Here is a 19,172-nt window from a genome sequence, read left to right on the forward strand (position 1 = left end):
AGTTAGGTGGGTAGGAAGGGGAAGGGGATCTAAAAGGTTAGGGGAGGGGAAGAATATGGTCAAAATATAAAGTTAAAAATTGTCTGAATAGCCTGTAATCAATCCCAGCACTTTGGGAGGCAGAGGCTAGAGGATCTCTGTGAGTTTGAGGCCATCCTAGTTTACAAAGTGAGTCCAGGACAGCCAAGACTACACAGAGAAACCCTGTCTCGAAAAACCAAAAGGAAAAAATGTCTTAATAAATATAAATACAATGAGTTTTTCATCCAAAATACACAAGGAACTCTTACATTTTAACTCAAAGTCCAGGATTGGTCTCAATTTTAAATAGCAAGGGTCTGAATAGCTCACCAGAACACACAATAAGCATTTGAAAGGATGCTTGGATGTCAGAGGTGCAGACTAAATATCATCAGGCACACTCCCACAGCTAAAAGGGGCCAGCATGGCTGTGTAAGCGATAATCCCAATCTCAGCGCTGGAGAGGCAGAGGGAGGTGCGCTTGTCCTGAATGGCCAGCCAGGTGTACATAGTGAGACCCTGTAACAAAAGAACAAAACACTGAAAGGGAAGACCCTAATAACCCCAAACACTGATGAGGAAACAGGAACAGGAACTCTTACTGCTAGCTGAAATGCAATAACCTCTCGGGAAGGAAGTTTGGCAGTTTCTGACTGAACTAAATATCCCTACCATATGATCCCACAATCACAGGCCTTGGGTTTTATCCAAATGAGTTTAAAAACATGCCCATATACACAAAAATGTGCATAAATGTTTATAGCAGCTGTTTTCACAATCATCAAAACTTGGAGGCAACCATGATGCCCTTCAGTAAGTGAATGGATAATCTATGCACCCATCCATTTTTATCTTAAAATCAAGGAAAAACAATTGGCTTGAATATTAAAAACATTGGCTTGAAAACAATTGGTTAGAATATTGGCCTCTGCATGCCTCCTGGGCCCAGTGTTTTATGGCTCTGTTGGTCTCCTTGTGGAGCTCCTGTCCCCTGCAGGTCTATCTCCCCTTTCTTCCATAAGATTCCCTACACTCTGCCCAAAGTTTGGCTATGAGTCTTAGCATCTGATTCAATACCCTGCTGGATAGTCTTTCAGAGGCCCTCTGTGGTAGGCTCTTGTCTTGTTCCCTGTCTTCCTCCACTTCGGATGTCTGTCCTGTTTGCCCTTCTGAATAAGGACTGAGCATCTTCCCTAGGGTCCTCCTTCTTGTTTAGCTTCTAAAGAAGTATAGATTTTAGTATGTTTATTCTATATTATATATATATCTAAAAACCACTTGTGGGGGAGCATAGACTCAGTGTCCAAGTGTGTTCCCTAGTAAAGGAAGCAGGGGGCTGGCTCTTTAGTCACCTCCCCCCTGGAAGGGTGCAGCTTTGCCAGGCCACAGAGGAAGACAATTCAGCCAGTCTTGATGAGACCTGATAAGCTAGGGTCAAGTAGAAGGGAAGGAGGACCTCCCCTATTAGTGGACTAGGATTGGGTCATAGAGGGAGAAGGGGGAGGGAGGGTGATTCTGAGAGGAGATGAGGGAGGGGGCTACAGCCAGGGTACAAAGTGAATAAAGTGTAATAAATAATAAATAACAACAACAACAACAACAAAAAAAAAACACAATTGGCTTTTAAGGACTGAAAATAAAACAAGAGACTGATTGGAAGCTATGGCAAAAAAAAAAAAAAAAAGCAAAGAAAATATGACACAAGTTAGTTATCTAAAATGAGGGAACCTCAATTGGCAAAATGTCTCCATAAAATCCAGCTGTAGGGCATTGCTGAAATTAGTGATTGAGGAAGAGGTACCACAGGGCATCCCTGGGCTGGTGGTCCCTGCCTTTCTAAAAGAAAGCAGACTGAGCAAGCAATGATGAGCCAGCCAGCAAGCAGCACTCCTCCATTGGGCCCTGCCTCCAGGTGTCTGCCCTGTTTGAATTCCTGTCTGGAAGTCTAAGCCAAATAAGACCTTTCCTCCCCAACTTCCTTTTTGTTTCATCACAGCAACAGAAACCCTAAGACCACCACCATGGTGCAAACTCTCCAGAAGGATGAAAGTTTAAATGTCCATAGTCCTTAACCATTAATGGTCTACGTGTTCTGGAAGCTACTACACTAGCATGTTCCTACTAGTTTTAGAGTCATTACTCTACATCTCTCTGTACTCTGGCACCTTAGTCTATGTTTTGGTGAATTTCAACTTTTATAATAGATTTGTGCATATTTTGATAATTATGTACATCTATTTTATTCATTGACATACATTTTAATAAAACTTTCACTAGTTCTAGGTCATAAATTCCAAGTTACTGTAAATCTTCCTGATCCCTGGTCCCCCAAAATAGGTAAGTGAATTCATCAAATTCTTCACATCCACTTTATTGAAGGGTCAGCAATATAGGAAGAAGGCCAGAAAAAGTCCCGGAGAATTCTTCTCCATTAAACCTCTAGGGAATTACTCCCACCTATCCATGTCACCTTTGTTTTTAGAAAGATCCTACTCATTCTGTCTTGAAACTCTGATTTGAAATTTTCTATGCCATCTGTCAAATTTAAGAACCAAAGGAAAGTCAGGACTGGCCGGACCACATTCACAATGCAGACTGGTTCCGAGATGCTTCCAGACCAGTTGCTCTCATGGTGTTTTCAACACCCTGCTGCTTTATTCTCATATCTTATCCTTTAAAGTTGGTGCCTCTTTCTCCTGGCACTTGTTTTCCATGTGAAAAGGACATCTGACCATTTTCAAGGTCAAGAAACAAGCACTAACAGAACACCTATCTAAAATGAATAATCTTCCCAGACTGAAAACTTTTCAACACATCATTTGACATAAGGTAAAGAATGAAATTACTATAACTAGGCAAAGCAGCAACTAAGCACATGGAAAGATGCTCACTGCTAATCATAGAAGGAAAAAAATTAAGACAAAATGAAATAGAACACTTAACTGTATGTTAAAAATCAAACTAACCACCAATGAAAATATCAAGTACCAACAACAAACTGGGCATGTAGAAGTGGTATAGCCACTTGAGGAAAGTTTGGTAGTTTCTTAGAGACACACTTTGCCAGGAGGCTGGTGAGAGGACTCAGTAATCTAAGGATTAGGAGCGCTTACAGAAGGCTTGAGTTCAGTTCCCTGCATCCATATGGCAGCTCACAACAGCCTACAAGTACAGGTCTAGGGGATCCAATGCCCTCTTTTTGCCTCCATGGGTACCTGCACACCTGTGACGCATATAAACATTGCATAGGCACATATACACATGAAAGAAAAGAGAATCCTTTTTAAAAAGACACAGTGTACCCTCTAATGGAACTATCTTAATTCTAGAAACTTATACAGGAAGGGAAAACAGGAAAGAAACCACATGACAACTGTACACACGCTTAGAGCAGCTTTATTCAGTATCAGCAAAAATGTTTAAAATATGTGCAATGTCCATCAAGTGGTAACTGGATACAATGACATAACCATAAAAGAGAACAGTAAACAATAAAAATTACTAATATGTACATCAAATTCATGAATTATCTCGATGCTTTATATTATGTGAACAAGGCTGGACACATAGACTGTGTGAATCCTAGAAAAGGCAAAATTATTGATGAAATTATGATCACTGGGCGCCAGAGGGTACAAGCTGGGGTCGGGGGGGGGGGGGGGGGTAGCAATTTTGCCTCAAAGCAACGAGTGAAAAATCTTAAGTTGATGGGAATGTTCTACATCAAAACTATGGTGGTGTTTGTTACATGATTTCATACAGCAGACAAAATCACTGAAATTATACTCTTAAACTGGTTAACTATATATAATACCATGAAAATTTAAAAATGTATAGAAATACATATATAACAAACAATGGTAACATGATTTATTTTCATGGATACATTTTCAAATATTCTCCAGTGAAAATGTTTAAAAAAAAAAAGAAATCAGAACAAAAATGCTGTTTAACAAGTAAGAATTACAATATATACACATACAACATAATTATAGTTACTTTAAGAATAAATACAAGCTTAGTGTTGAGAATGGAAGGAAATATGCCAATATTTCTTTAGCCTGGGTGCATGGGTACTGAAATAATTTTAAAGTAGACTTTATTTTACAAATGCAGGAAAATAGTTTGCAATTAATTGACTTAAAATTACTAGACTTTTTTTTGTCCCTATCAATTAATTAAGAAAGTACCATATGTATGTACTCTTAAAGCATTATGCAACAGTATATTTCATTTCTTCTCTGAAGTTTTTGTTTTAATGTTTTTTCCAAATTATTCTCTGGATTGTGCAAACAGGTTTTGTGTTTTTGTTTGTTTTTGTTTCTTGATGACCTATTTTTTTTAGGACCACTACAGAACAAGTCATTTTGAGGCTTGGAATGCATTTTCCAGTCCTCGTCTGTGAAGCAGCAGAACCTTCAGAGCACCTGCAATTCACCCTCCATCCTCCTCAGCTGTCAGGCAGACACATGAACAGGTGGTGGCAATACCACACTTATCTTTGTCTACTGCTCAGCTGTAAAGACTTCTAAAACAGCTTTCCATTGTTGTGGAGACTAAATACTTACTTGGCTTTAGGGGCAAAACTAATATGCTCTAATATTGTGACACCTCTATGACTAAGTTCAGGGAGAAGCATAATTTTGGTAAACAACCCAAAAGAATAAACTGAGAGCACAGTACATTCAAATAATTGTACACAAGGCCAGGTGACATACATTCAGGCATAGAAGCAGTACCCGAACCAGTGTGGTCAGCAAATCCATGGCAGCATTATAGTATGTCCTGGCCATCTCATTACTTAATAGGAAACTAAGACCAAATTTGATTATCTGAAAACAACCACTGACTCTTGGATAGGAGGAAAACAACATCTTTAAGCTAGAGGGACTTGAATAAGGAACATGAAGGGTAAAAACAGTGAAAAAAAACAACAAGCCGGAAAACAGATTTGTTTTGTTAACTAAGAGTGTAAAAAAGCATAAACACAGTGTATTATAGCGGGGGATGTGGCTCAGTACATTGGTACTTGTCTAACGTGTGAGGCCCTTGGCTCAGCCACCTGCAGGATCCTCAGTATAAAAAAATAAAACGGTAAAAGATATGTTAAAAATATTTCATAACAAACAGTAACAAAGATGGCGTGAGGATTATATTCATCAGACACTGGTCTGTGCACCTTTCAATACCATATTCAACCCTCATCACAATCTTTACCTGTCCTTCAGATAAGGAAAAGGTGCTGAGCTGAGATAGGACCTCAGACATCACAACCAGACATGGTGCTCAGCTGCTACATTATGCTACAAGGGGCAGGAAGATGGTGTAAGAACATTATTTAATAGTGAAAAAACAAAGAGAAACATCAAACAAACAAATAAAAAGAAACAAGCCAAGTCATAAGTAGAAGTCTAGAAACCAAACCAAGAAGTTAGCTTAGATTTACACATTGTACATTTTATTAAATACTGGGCTTTATTACAACAAATTTACTTGTAATAGAAGTTCATTTTTAAAAAAAATGTGGTTGTATTCAAACTCTTGTCACACTGCTTTTTGGGCAAACATTCTATTATTACTGTCTCTGGACAGTCATTATAGATAAAAAATTAATTGTATAATGGCATAAAGAAATTTCTCAATGTTACAACACTTAATATATGGAAAAGGAATTCTCCCCAAGTGTGGACATACCTAGAACAGAGAGCACACTGCTTTTCCCAGTGTCTTTATAGTAGAGCTAGATGACACTGTTTATTCATGCACATTAACTCTTTACTACCCATTGAAAGTTTCTAGCTTATACACTGAGTCATAACCAGGACTTGGTATTTTTGCCAAAAACTAAAAAAAAAAAAAAAAGAGAGAGAAACATGAACATCAGGATAGGTTTTAGAAAAACACACAAAGCTGTCAGCTATAATATTCTTCCTGTGACCGTGGTGGCAAGTTCCTTGGAGTAGCCTTTTCCTGTGTTTTGATCAAGTCCAGAATAGCTGACAGTACTGCACAGTCTCTTGACTTAGTGTCGTTCCAGTCTACAGGATGAGGACATTCAATCTTCTCTTGCAGAAGGATATCCAATTCCTTTCTTAGCCCCTAAGGTTAAAGGAAGCACACATGCTCATCAAGGAAGATGGATTTTTAGACATCAGAGACAAATGTGACTTTGGTGTGGACAAAGATTTTCATAAGCTATTACAAAGAAGGGTAAAAAGATTCAAACTCTAATCCTTAAAGTTTATTAATGCATAAAAAATAATTTGGAAAACTAAAATCAGTCACACAACTGGCTCTCTTTCAATAGAGTAAGAAACATTCTTTTTATAAGAACAATTAATTTGTCTTGGAGGCCATGACGTGAACCACAGATTGCATGTGGGCATCAGAAAGCCACTTTCAGAAGTCAGTTACATACTTCTACCACGTGTCCACCAAGGACAGTGCAAGTCATCAGGTCTTTCAGCTCAGCAGCAAACATGCTTAGCCATCTAGTCACCCACAAGACCACTAATTCAACCATTAACATCAGTCACCTTGACAAGATGGGCAATTCTTTCTGGAGACTGAAACACAATCCATTCATCTACAGCAATAATTTCCTGGTCATTATCTTTCCGGATGGAAATATCTCCTCCAAAGAACAAAAGACAGTATGGTGAAACTTCCGTACAGTCGTACAAGTATATCTGTAAGGAGCGTTAATGTCGTAAGTGCATGAGGAGGTAAAAAAGGATGACCACCACATAATTTAACATCCCAGACATTCAGCAGCAGCTTTCTAAAACAGCTGTTAGCTTGCTAATGTGAGTTTGAAGATTAAATTTGAAGAAATAACATTTTAAGTGAACCATTCCTAATTCCTAGAGATCTTATTTTTTTGTTCTAAAGAATGATTTTCCTTGAATATATTCTGAATGTCAAAACTAACACCAGCAATAAAGCTAAAACAATTATTTGTATATACAACATATAAAAACAGAATCTTACTTAGTATTCTGACCACTACCCAACTTATTAGACAGACATACTGTCATGCCAACAAATCTTCACACAGCAAACTTCTAACAGCATTTCTTGAAAGCGGCTTCTCAAAGAAAACCACACAAAAAGTAGCTGATGTACTTCATGAAAATATACAAAAAGGACACTATCTACTTATAGAAAAAAAAACACCCTAATTTATGTCAGAGAAAAAGTATAATTTTTAAAGTATAAAGTTATAAAACTACAAGACTTGCATTCAGATATACAATTATGTTAAATGTTCACTTACACTGCTTGTCCTCATCTTCAGGTGATAGATGAGCCAGTTATAGTGGAAGTCTGTCTGCTCCACATTGACAGACTTTGGATGAATAGAAACCAGACCATCAGACTTTGTGTGAACTTTCACCCTTTAAAAAGTTATAATAATATAGTTCATAAGTGTCTTAATGGATTTCCCCCATTACTTCAAAAAATATAGGTAGCTCAGTAAACAAAATGAACAAAGAAAGCAATCTTAAAAAAAACAGACTACATGAGTTCCATATATGTCTGCAATGTATACATTTCAAAGTAGCATTTTATTGAGGACAGGCGAAAGCACATGAGCAAAATATAAGTATGCTACATCTTAACAATGAATCTACATTGTGTTGGTAATTATCTCACCAGACAGGTGATGAGACTATTCTTTAGTGGTGTTAGTATACAGTACACAATGAAGGGTAAAGAAAGCATGTGCAATGATTAGGAAGGAGCTTTTACTGACAGAAGAGTCTACATTTCACTATACCATTGCCATAATGACCACTACCTTCAAATTATACAGTAACTATGAAATAATCAACTAATACCTTCCATTGGTTAACTGTGTTCCCAGAAGAACACAAAATTACATTTTTTTAAAAGAGACTTTTGTGAAAACAGATTTTTTTTAATCTTTCAGATTTACTATAGGTGTATGAGTATTTTGCCTGTGTACAATATGTGTAGCACGTGTGTACTTGGTGCCCGCAGAAGCCTGGAGGCACTTGGTCACCTAAGACTGGAGTTACAGACAGGGTGAGCAGCCACAGGGGCATAGGATATAGAGCCTGAGTCCCATGGAAGAGTAGCCAGGACTCTAACTGCTGAGCCATCTCTTCAGGCCCTTTTAAAGGTTTTTAAATGTCCTCTACTCACTCAATTTCAAAATAAATATATCTTAGATGTTTACTTAACTGACATCTGAGGGACTTTCCTGGTACTACAGAGATTTTGTGGAGGGAAGGAGTGCACGTGTGAAGGTGAGGTGAATCAGGATCATTTTTCCCCTTCACCATGCTGGTTTCTAGGAGCTCAGAGATGGACCCCAGGTTGTCAGACCTGGTAATAAGTGCCTGCCTACATAAACCATCTCACAGGCCCTAGGGATCTTTTTTGTTGATGGCCAGTTTGTAAGTTACTTTGTTCATTAATATCAGATAGATGATTATTTCATGGCTTGTTTTTAAATAATGGTAATATGTTGCACTTCCTACTTCATAATCCCCTCTTCAGAGTTTTTAAGGTTCTATGAATTCAAAACATATCAAAATCAAAAGTCATAGTTATGATTGATTCAGAATAAAAACATGAATTACTTTTTCTCAGTCAACCTAACCAGTGTTATTCTGCAACCCAGGAGTTAGAAATTTTCTGCATAAAGCCAGATAAGTTTTAAAATTTGGTGGCCTTCCAATCTGTCTCATCTTACCCTGCTCTGCTAGGGAAACAGGAAAGCAGACAATATAGAAATAAATGGGCATAACTGTGCCCCAGTAAAGATTTATTTAACAAACCTCTGGCCTGTGTGAGCAGGAGCATGAGTTGGAGGCCAGCAGAGGCTATGATATAAAAAACCCTGCTTCAAAACAAAAAATGCAAAACAAAAAAACCCAAACCAACTGAGATCATTTACAATATAGATAATGCAGCCATACTAAAATACTTCTGCTTACCCATAACCCTGCAACCTAACCAATTCCTCGTCTGGGGCAGCTGTGTGTACATTACTGAATGCTTAGTAGTACGCCTGGTCTAAGAAACATGAAAAGATCTCTTCTAAGTTATGTACCAATAAACATCTCCAGCTACTAGTTGAATGTTCTTTGCTGGTGGTGGTTGTGGTCACCCCAGTTTCAGAATCATAGCCTAGAACATAATCTTAATGTTGGTCATTCTTGGCAGTCTGTGTTTTCTATTTTTATAATCACAAAATACCGAGCATTTTCATTTACATTAATCCTAATATCTTACATGCTACTACAGTTTTAAACCATTAATTTTCCCATTGCTAATAGACACCTATGCTATTTGCTACACACCTGTTAAAAAGCATTTGTAATCAATTCCTTAAGATAAACCCAAATTAAAACCTGAATTTCTCAATGAACTGAGCTGAGCCAATGACTACTAAACACCTTCCAAAGGGTGACAACAATTCAATACCTCTGGCCTCTTCTGACTTTCAGTATCCTCACTAGAGTAAACTATGAGGCAGAAATATTCCTCACTATTATTTCCAACTGCTACTACGACTATGTGGACATGCATTTCATTTCTCCAAAGACTGAAATAAGTTTTATTCAAATCGCTGTTTAAAAAATATCCCCTCCTCATTTTCTAAGAAAAGGGAATATATAAATTATATATACACACATACACATATTCATAAAACAACAAAATCTAGTCAGTATCTCTTCAGACATTGCTTCTCACTCACACTGCTCTGTCAGCTTTTAATGCTTACAGAAGTTCCATGTTTTACTAACCTATTTTGTAAATGGGTGATCTGTGTTGTAAGGGACAGATCCCTATGCTCAACAAATTCCTATGCATCTAAATTATCAAACATGCAAAGAATACAGCCAACAAGGAGAGAGAATACATTTCTAGTAGAGGGTTCTAATCTTCAATGCTTACATTTTCCTCTTTTTACCGAAATTTAGTCGGATTTTAGCAACTTTGGGATATAAACCAGCACAGATGACAGCTTTAATTATCTTCTCATTATCTATTGGGAGAAGAAAAGTAGAAGGGAAAAAGAGTAAAATACTGAAGCAATGACCCATTAATGGCAAGTGATTTACACTGTTTTGGGCTTTGTTTGTTTGTTTTTGTTTGCTTTACCTGAATTTACATTAGCTTTTGGATCTTTGGGACTTCTACTGCTTACGAATCCAGCTCCCAGGAGATGCTCAGCAAACTGTCCCTTCATGTTATGCAGCATCTGGAGAGCAATGGTTAACAAACAGCTAGAAACCCTTTGTGCACAGGGCCTTTACATCATGTGATACATTTAAAACAAGATTTATTTTAATTTTGTGTGTGTGTGTGTGTGTGTGTGTGTGTGTGTATTCCATGTGAGTCCAGGTGCCTATGGAGGCCTGAAGGTTTCAAAGCACCTCTAGATGGAGTTAGAGGCAGTTAAGGGCCACCAGACTTGTGTGCTGGGAACCAGTTTGGGCCTTGTATAGCAAAAACATTTAACTGCTGAGCTATCTCTCCAGCTCACTCATACATGTTATCATTTAAGGAGGAAACTGGAATATCACAAAAGCCAGTTTCTGTTAATAAACTTTACTGGAACACAACTGTTTCTACTATCTATATTCTTAGTTGTTGCTTTTGTGTTCTATTAACAGAAATATACATTTTTAAGATATATAGCCTATAAGACTAAATTATTTGGTGGGGAAAAAAACAGCATTATATAAAGAGGGGGGAAAAAAACCCTAATATTTACAGAATGATTCCATTTTGCAAAACACCTGAGTTTTGGAATTTCCCTTTAGTCTGCTTTTAAAAAGAAGCAGAAACAAAAAACCCACAACAATTATACTGTTAACACTGGCACAGGAGCATCATCGTGAAGAGAAACTATGAGTTAAGAGAAATGTTGGATGGCTCAGTATAGCAAAAGAGAAATTGTCCCACCTAGTTATCTTCATGATCACTAATATTATAGATGCTTACTATGCACATACACCAACAGAAACACAGAAAGAAGCATCCTCAAGAATGACATCCTATTTGTTTTGTTCCCTGCTTTTGTTTCTTGGGTTTTTTGAAGCAGAATTTTATATAGCCCAGGTTGGCCTCAAACTATATAGCTGAAGCTGGCTGAATTCCTGATACTCTTCCTGTCTTTGCTTCCTAAGTGCTAGGATTACAGGCATGTCATAAGGTAGGCATACTCCTACCTTAAGATGAGCCTGATTTATTTTTATTTTTTATTTTACCTGGGAACTGTGTTACAGGTCTGAAAACCAAGCAAACTGGATGCTCATAGAACAAAACAGTTCAGCCAGCCTGGGCTACAACCAAGACTCTGTCTCAAAAACAAGTTTTTATAATATGTAATTAACTTTAAAGAGGTTCCACAGAAATGAAAATGAACTGTTGAGATGAATATGTTCTCACAACCACAAAAATATTTTCTAAGGAATTCCTCCAAGTTTGACACATAAATTATGTGTTTTATAATACATAAAACTGGCTACATGCAAGTGTTTCTTTCTTACAAAGGCTAACTTAGTTTCCCCACATAATTCTTCTTTTAAATGAGTCTGATAGCCACTTCCTCCTGGTCACTATAACATAATTTGAGGGAAGCCATCTTTGCATGATGTCCTCATTGTATAGTTTCTATCACTACTTTGTGTTCCTTCTGCAGTTAGACAGTTTCAGTGTGCACTGTCAATCAGGAGACAAGCAAGTTCCCCGCAGAAATCTTCACTGTTTCCTTGCCAGTGACTGTTTTCAGGAAGCCAGAAAAAAACATGTTTCTTGAGTGCTTTCTTGAATGTTCATCTTTTGTCTTTAAACTTGGTTTATGTCTCAAATGGACATGTTATTCACACAGACAACTTGGATTTAGCTGTCTTTCCATAATCTAGTAATTTCATTTTTCCATTTCAGGAAATGGTATTTGACAGGTGTCTGGCTAAGTCTCCACTATACATGATTCCTATGCTGTAATATTTACTGCACTGGGGGTTAGGCTTGTCTTTCAACTTTGTGTCACTTTAATTTTTATGTTTTTCAGCTGCATCCATATCCTAACTATTAAAGCTTTCCTTTATGCCAATAATCTGCTTCCTAGGAATGTCTGCTTTGTGGTGTTCTTTGGTCTTCAAGTTGGATTCTGAGCTTAGCAGTTCAACTGCCCCCCCTTTAAAAATTCATTCTTACTAGGGAATCCACTCAACTCTGAGCCGCCTATGGGCTTCCTCTGAGCAGGGGGGTGGGGGGGAGGGTCTAGGTCCTTTTCATGTATGGCCATTGATTGGAGTATCGGTCTCTGCAGGACCCCATGGGCCCAGGTTTTTTGGCTTTGTTGGTCTCCTTGTTGAGCTCCTGTCCCTTTCAGGGCTTTCTATCTCCCTCTTCTTCCATAAAGTTTCCTGTACTCTGCCCAAGATTTGGTTATGAGTCTCAGTATCTCCTTCCTTACTGGTAGAGTCTTTCAGAGGCCCCCTGTGGAATACTCCTGTCTTGTTCCTTGTCTTCTCCTATTTTCAATATCTAGATATCTCCTGTTTGCCTTTCCCTAGTAAGGGGAACAAGGGATGTCTCTGACATGAACTCAGTGGCTGGCTCTCTGATCACCTCCCCCTGAGGGGTGCAGCTTGCCAGGATACAGAGGAAGACAATGCAGCCAGCTGTGATGAGACTTGATAGGCTAGGGTCAGGTAGAAGGGGATGAGGTCCTCTCCTATCAGAGGACTAGGGAAGGGGCATGGAAGGAGAAGAGGAAGGGTGGGTGGAACTAGGAGGACACAGAGGGGGCTACAGCTAAGATATAAAGTGAAGAAATTGAAATTAAATAAATTAATTAAACTATAAAAACTTCATCTTATTAGCTTACTTTCTTTTCTTTGTTTTACTGAACAGATAATCTTTTCACTAACCCAATACTATGACATAGTTGTTATCTTCTATTGAAATATGCTATGTCCTTTTCTTTTGGCTGTAGTATCTTTCTGAGTTTTCACATCACTTTATCACTCTGCTGAAGACGGGGTATTTTTTCATTAGAATGTTAATTTCTTAACACATATAAACTCTTTGTATACAGATAATTTAACTATAGATAAAACTGGACAAACCGATGCATATATATTAATCTAGTATATGTAACCGGTGCACAGTTCTCAGTATTACCTGCAGTGTGTTTGACGACAAAAAATATTCCCAGCAGTAGTCTTTTTCATATCTGAAACCACGTCGTTTAGCTTCTTCCCAGCCCTATTGGACAAAGAAATAAACTTGCTCAAATAGTTCTCCACACAAAAGACTACTCAGCAGTTTCCATTTTTATTTTGCTAAGTTTATTTCTTTACTGATATCCGATGTTCTCTGTAAAAATGTCAAGGAACTTTAAAACTCATGGCAAAAAAGATGAAGTTCCTTACAATCCTGGTATCCAGCACTGCTCCTGACATATTTGTACCCTACACAAAGTATTTCCACTGTATACCAAGTATTTATCAAAAGAGTATAGGTAAATAAATTTCACAGGTTTAGTAGATTTTCAGCATCAAAAACGTAGTTTTCTTAACAAGAATAAGAAAAGGGGGAAGAGGGGCTGTCAGCAAGACAGTTCAGCAGCTCAGTCCTTGAATCCAAGCCTGACAACCAGAGTTGGATCCCAGTTAGCCATCCTTGACTGTGACTGTGTACCAACAAAACACTTACTCAACAAAAATAAATAAAACTAAAAGAAGAAGAAAAAAGGAAGCAGGGCAAGTAGATTGAATGAGTTCTGGCCAAGCCTTCCTGCACATCCTTCCTGAGGATCTAGCTGCATACGCCATCATACATGCTCCTCAGACCCCTAGATAGAGCACAGGTGGCACATGCACTGCCCAGGTCTAGTCTGGCCACCACTCCGTGTGTGGCATCAGACTTCCAGTCTCCAGCCAGGACAAAGCAGTGAGTATCCACCATCAACCTACAACCCCATATCTTGTGCCTGGGTCTAATGTGTGAGTCTGCCCAATACTTCCCTTTATACATCCTCTCTGACACCCAGATGTACAACAAAACTCCAGGTGTGGCTTAGGATGTACACTCTTCAGTGCATCCCAATCCTGTGCTCATTCCACCTGAGCTATAGCCAACACTTAGGCCCAACTGGCCCATCCTGTTTTCTGCCTCAACATGCTCCGCCCATATCAGACACACTGCTAACAAAAGAAGTCCACATGCCCACATCTCATCACGAAAACACAAACAACATGAAAGATCAAGGCAGTATCTTGCTCCCCAAATCTACTAGTCCTATAGAACTGTTTGCCCATGAGAATTACCTAGACGAACAGCAGGATACAGAATTTTAAGAGAAAAATCACAGAATCATCAAAGAATTTAGGCAGCTTAAAGAGAAAAAGAGCTCAGTGAACATAAAGAGAATGAACTTATGATGTCTAAGAAAAGACAAATGTAAGGCTAATGGAAATGACAAACATAATCCAAGACTTAAAAATTCTATTCAACAAAGAGACAGAAACAATGAAGAAGACTCAGGCTGAAATGAAGATAGAATTGAAAGCCCAATAACCCAACCAGAAAACTCAAAGGAAAGCTTTACAAGTAGAATGAACCAAGAAGTAAGTGGAGTACAGAGCTAGAAGATCTCGATCAAATAAACAAGGAATACGAAAAAAATAAGTAAATAAAAAGATTAAAAGAAGCACAAGAAAGGAACATGAAAAGAAATGTATGACATCACTGATGACATAAAACATCAAACTGTAATTTTAGGAAAGGATGAGGGAGAAGAATCCCAGGTCAGCTGTAATGACCAGATCTTTAGCAATATCTTAAAAGAAATCTTCCCAGACTAAAGAAAGATACACCCACCAGATCCCACAAGATACAAAACATCAAATAGACAAAGCTAGAAAAGCAAATCCTTACAGCATTAGGAATCAGTTAAAACATGAAAATATAGAAAACAAAGAAAGTATACTGAAAGTAGCAGGAGAAAAATGCAAGTCGCTTATAAAGAAAAACCCATCAGAAAATCAACTGTTTTCTCAGCGAAAACTTTGAAAGTCTAAAGACCCTGGAGCAATTCAGTTCTAAAAGATTAAGACAGCAAATACAGACTAATATACCCAGCAAAAAAAATCACTATAGTTTGTGAATGAGAAAAAAACTTTGCACGATATAAAAAGCCTAAGAAAAAATTATACTGAACACACCGAATCTAAAGAAAATACAGGAACCAATCTGTTGGTTGGAGGAGAGGAATAAGCATAGCCAATAGAAATTACTGAAGCACAAAGTTATACCAACAGCACAACACCATCAAAAAATCAACAAGACAATGCCTGTAATCAATACACACCTTTCAATAATAACTAAATATTAAACTATATTACTGGAATTAAAGACACAGACTACCACCAATCCAGTAATAGCACATGATTTCAATACACAACTTTTCTCAGTAAAAAGGCCATTTGGGGGAAACAAACAAACAAACAAAACAACAACAAAAACTATGCAGAGAAGCCTCAGAATTAAATAGCATAGCACATCAAATAGACTGAACAGAAAGAATATTCACCCAAACACCAGAGAATGCACATTCTAGTCAGGAGTATGTGGAAGCTCCTTTAAAACAGAACACATCCTAGGACATAAGTCTTAAATTCAGAAAGACTGCAGTAACTCCATGGACACAAATCTGAGCACAATGTAATAAGATTTAAAAATCAACTATAAACAAATCTCTAATAAATATACAAACTCATGAAGATAAAAAAATCATTACTGAATGACGAATAGTTCAAAGAATAATTACAAATTTCCTAGAATTAAAATGAAAACACTAAACAACAAAACCTCTGGATATAAGAAAAGCAGTCCTACAAGAGAAAATTGTAGCCCTAAGTCACTACTATAAAAAACTCTGAGCACAATCAATTAATTTGATGAAACTAAAGAACCAAACTAAAACCCAGTTGTTGGCAAGGAAAAAAGAATACCAGAACCAATTTAAAATGAAATAGTAATAAATAAAACAATACAAAATATCAAAAAAAAATCTAAGAGCTGATTCTTTGAAAAGATAAATAAAATTAAGAGACTCTTGGCCCAATTATCAAAGAAAGAGAAGACCCAACTTAAAAGAATCAGAAATGAACAGAAAAAGATTACAAAAGACATCAAAGAAAGTCAGAATACTATAAAGAAGTATGTTAGAAACCTGACTCAACTAATTTGGATTTCTAGATTTAACCACACCACCAAAATTAAACCAAGAAGATCATCTCAACAACCTAAAGAGACACATAATAAATGATGCTATGCAAAAACAGTAATAAAAAGCCTTCCAACTAAAAAAGTCCAGGTCCAGCTGGATTCACAGTAGAATTCTACTAGATTTCTAAAGAAAATCCATAGCTTCCTTAAACTATTCAATATATAGAAATACAATGTGCACTTCTAAACTCCCTCTATGAAGAAGTTCAGCACTTGAATACCCAAAAAACCAAAGAAGGACACAATAATGAGAGAAGCCAATATCCTTGATAAAGTCTCAAAACTACTCAATAAAATATGTGCAAAGAGAATATAGACATACATTAAAAAGATTGTACTACATGACCAAGTTGGCTTTATCCCTGAAATAGAGGAACGGTTCAACATACACACGTCAATAAATATTACAAACTATAAAAATGACTTGACACCCCCCCCCCCAATCACATGATCATCTCAAGAGATGCAGAAAGAACTTTGGACAAAAACTAACATACCTTCCTTCATTATTAAAGTCCTAGTTAATGTAGGACTAGAGGAAACATACCTCAACATAATATAAGCTATATATGAGAAACCCATAGCCAACATCACCCAAAATGAGATAGGCAATCCCAGGACTAAAATCAGGACTATTATCCTCACTCCCTACTCCTTTTCAGTATTGTGCGTGAACCACTAGCTACAGCAATAAGTAAAAAGAAGGAAATTAAAGGGATACAAATAGAGAATTAAGTCAAATTATCCCTACTTGTAATGACATTATGTATAAATGCTCCCAAAAATTATGCCAGGAAGCTTCTGGAAATGATCAAGTTCAGCAATGTGGCGTGGCAGGAAAACTCAGTAACTTTTAAATAACTTTCCTATATACCAGCAACAAACATTCAGAGAAAAAGATGGACACTTCTATTCAAACTAATATCCAAGAAAATTAAATACCTAGTAATAAAAACGGCATGGTATTGGCATAGAAATAGAATGGTGGATCAATGGAACCGAATAGAAGACCCAGAAATAAACCCACACACCTATGAATACTTGATTTTTGACAAAGATGCCAAAACCATTCAATGGAAAACAGAGAGCATCTTCAACAAATGGTGCTGGTCCAACTGGATGTCTACATGCAGAAATGAAAATAGATCCATATTTATCACCCTGCACAAAACTGAAGTCCAAGTGGATCAAAGACCTCAACATAAAACCAGACGCACTAAGTCGGTTAGAAGAAAAAGTGGGGAAGAGCCTAGAACTCATTGGCACAGGAGACAACCTCCTGAACAGAACACCAACAACACAGGCTCTAAGAGCAACAATCAATAAATGGGACCTCATGAAACTGAAAAGCTTCTGTCAAGCAAAGGACACTGTCTTCAGAACAAAACGACCAGGAAAGGATCTCCACCAACCCTATATCTGACAGAGGGCTAATAGCCAGAATATATAAAGAACTCAAGAAGTTAAAAAGCAACAAATCAAGCAATCCAATTAAAAAATGGGGATGGAGCTAAACAGGGAATTCTCTGTAGAGGAATATAGAATGGCAGAGAAACACTTAAAAGATATGTTCAACGTCCTTAGCCATCAGGTAAATGCAAATCAAAACGACCCTGAGATTTCACCTTACACCCATCAGAATGGCTAAGATCAAAAACTCAAGTGACAACACTTGCTGGAGAGGTTGTGGAAAAAGGGAACCCTCCTCCACTGCTGGTAGGAATGTAAACTTGTACAACCACTTTGGAAATCAGTCGGGCGCTTTCTCAGACAATTAGAAATAGTGATTTCTCAAGATCCAGCTATACCACTCCTAGGCATGTATCCAAAATATGCTCAAGTACACAACAAGGACATTTGCTCAATCATGTTTGAACAGCTTTATTCGTAATAGCCAGAACCTGGAAAAAACCCAGATGTCCCTCAATGGAGAAATGGATACAGAAACTGTGGTACATTTACACAAGGGAATACTACTCAGCAATTAAAAACAAGGAAATCATGAAATTTGCAGCAAATGGTAAGATCTAGAAAAGATCATCCTGAGTGAGGTATCCAGAAGCAGAAAGACACACACGGTATATACTCACTTATAAGTGGATACTAGACCTATAAGGAAGGGTAAACATACTAAAATCTGTACACCTAAAGAAGCTAAACAAGAAGGAGGTCCCAGGGTAAGATGATCAACCCTCACTTAGAAAGACAAATGGGATGGACATTGGAAGTGAAGAAAACAAGAAACAGGACAGGAGCCTACCATAGAGGGCCTCTGAAAGACTCTACCTAGCAGGTTATCAAAGCAGATGCTGAGACTCATATCCAAACCTTGGGCACAGTGCAGGGAATCATATGAAAGAAGAGGGAGTTAGTAAGACTTGGGGAGGACAGGAGCGACACAAGGAACAAATATATCTGGCACAGGGGTCTTTTCTGAGACTGATTCTCCAAACAAGGACCATGCATGGATATAACCTAGAACCCCTGCTCAGATGCAGCCCATGGTAGCTCAGCATCCAAGTGGGTTTACCCTAGTAAGGGGAACAGAGACTGTCTCTGACATGAATTCAGTGGCAGAGCAGCCTTTCTAGGTCACAGAGGAGGATACTGCAGCTAGTCCTGATGAGACCTGATAAAGTAGGGTCAGATGGAAGGGAAGGAGTACCTCCCCTATCAGTAGACTTAGAGAGGGACAGAGGAGATGAAGGAGGGAGGGTGCGATTGGGAGGGAATGAAGGAAGGGGCTACAGCTGAGATACAAAGGAAAAAAACTGTAACTAATATAAAAAATAAAAATTAAAAAATTAAAAAAAATTAAATACCTAGGAATAAACTAATCAAGAAGGTGAAGAATCTCTGAAGAAAAA

The 19,172-nt window shown here is 37.7% G+C and overlaps 1 protein-coding gene across 1 annotated transcript in view; it reads right to left on the reverse strand.

Annotated features, from left to right (window-relative positions):
• Positions 1 to 3,401: 3,401 nt before the first annotated feature.
• Dhx36 (DEAH-box helicase 36) overlaps positions 3,402 to 19,172 on the reverse strand; it is a 42,762-nt gene continuing 26,991 nt past the window's right edge. Inside the window, exons 20-25 of the mRNA XM_055596833.1 lie at positions 13,195 to 13,278; positions 10,159 to 10,258; positions 9,952 to 10,042; positions 7,298 to 7,418; positions 6,558 to 6,710; positions 3,402 to 6,120 (exon numbers count right to left, since the gene is read on the reverse strand). Coding sequence (XP_055452808.1) covers positions 5,935 to 6,120; positions 6,558 to 6,710; positions 7,298 to 7,418; positions 9,952 to 10,042; positions 10,159 to 10,258; positions 13,195 to 13,278 — 735 coding nt within the window. The 3' untranslated portion in view covers positions 3,402 to 5,934. The remainder of the gene's footprint in view (positions 6,121 to 6,557; positions 6,711 to 7,297; positions 7,419 to 9,951; positions 10,043 to 10,158; positions 10,259 to 13,194; positions 13,279 to 19,172) is intronic.

The sequence above is a fragment of the Psammomys obesus genome, unplaced genomic scaffold, assembly GCF_907164565.1.
Source record: "Psammomys obesus unplaced genomic scaffold, mPsaObe1.curated_primary_1811, whole genome shotgun sequence".
Taxonomy (NCBI): Eukaryota; Metazoa; Chordata; class Mammalia; order Rodentia; family Muridae; genus Psammomys; species Psammomys obesus.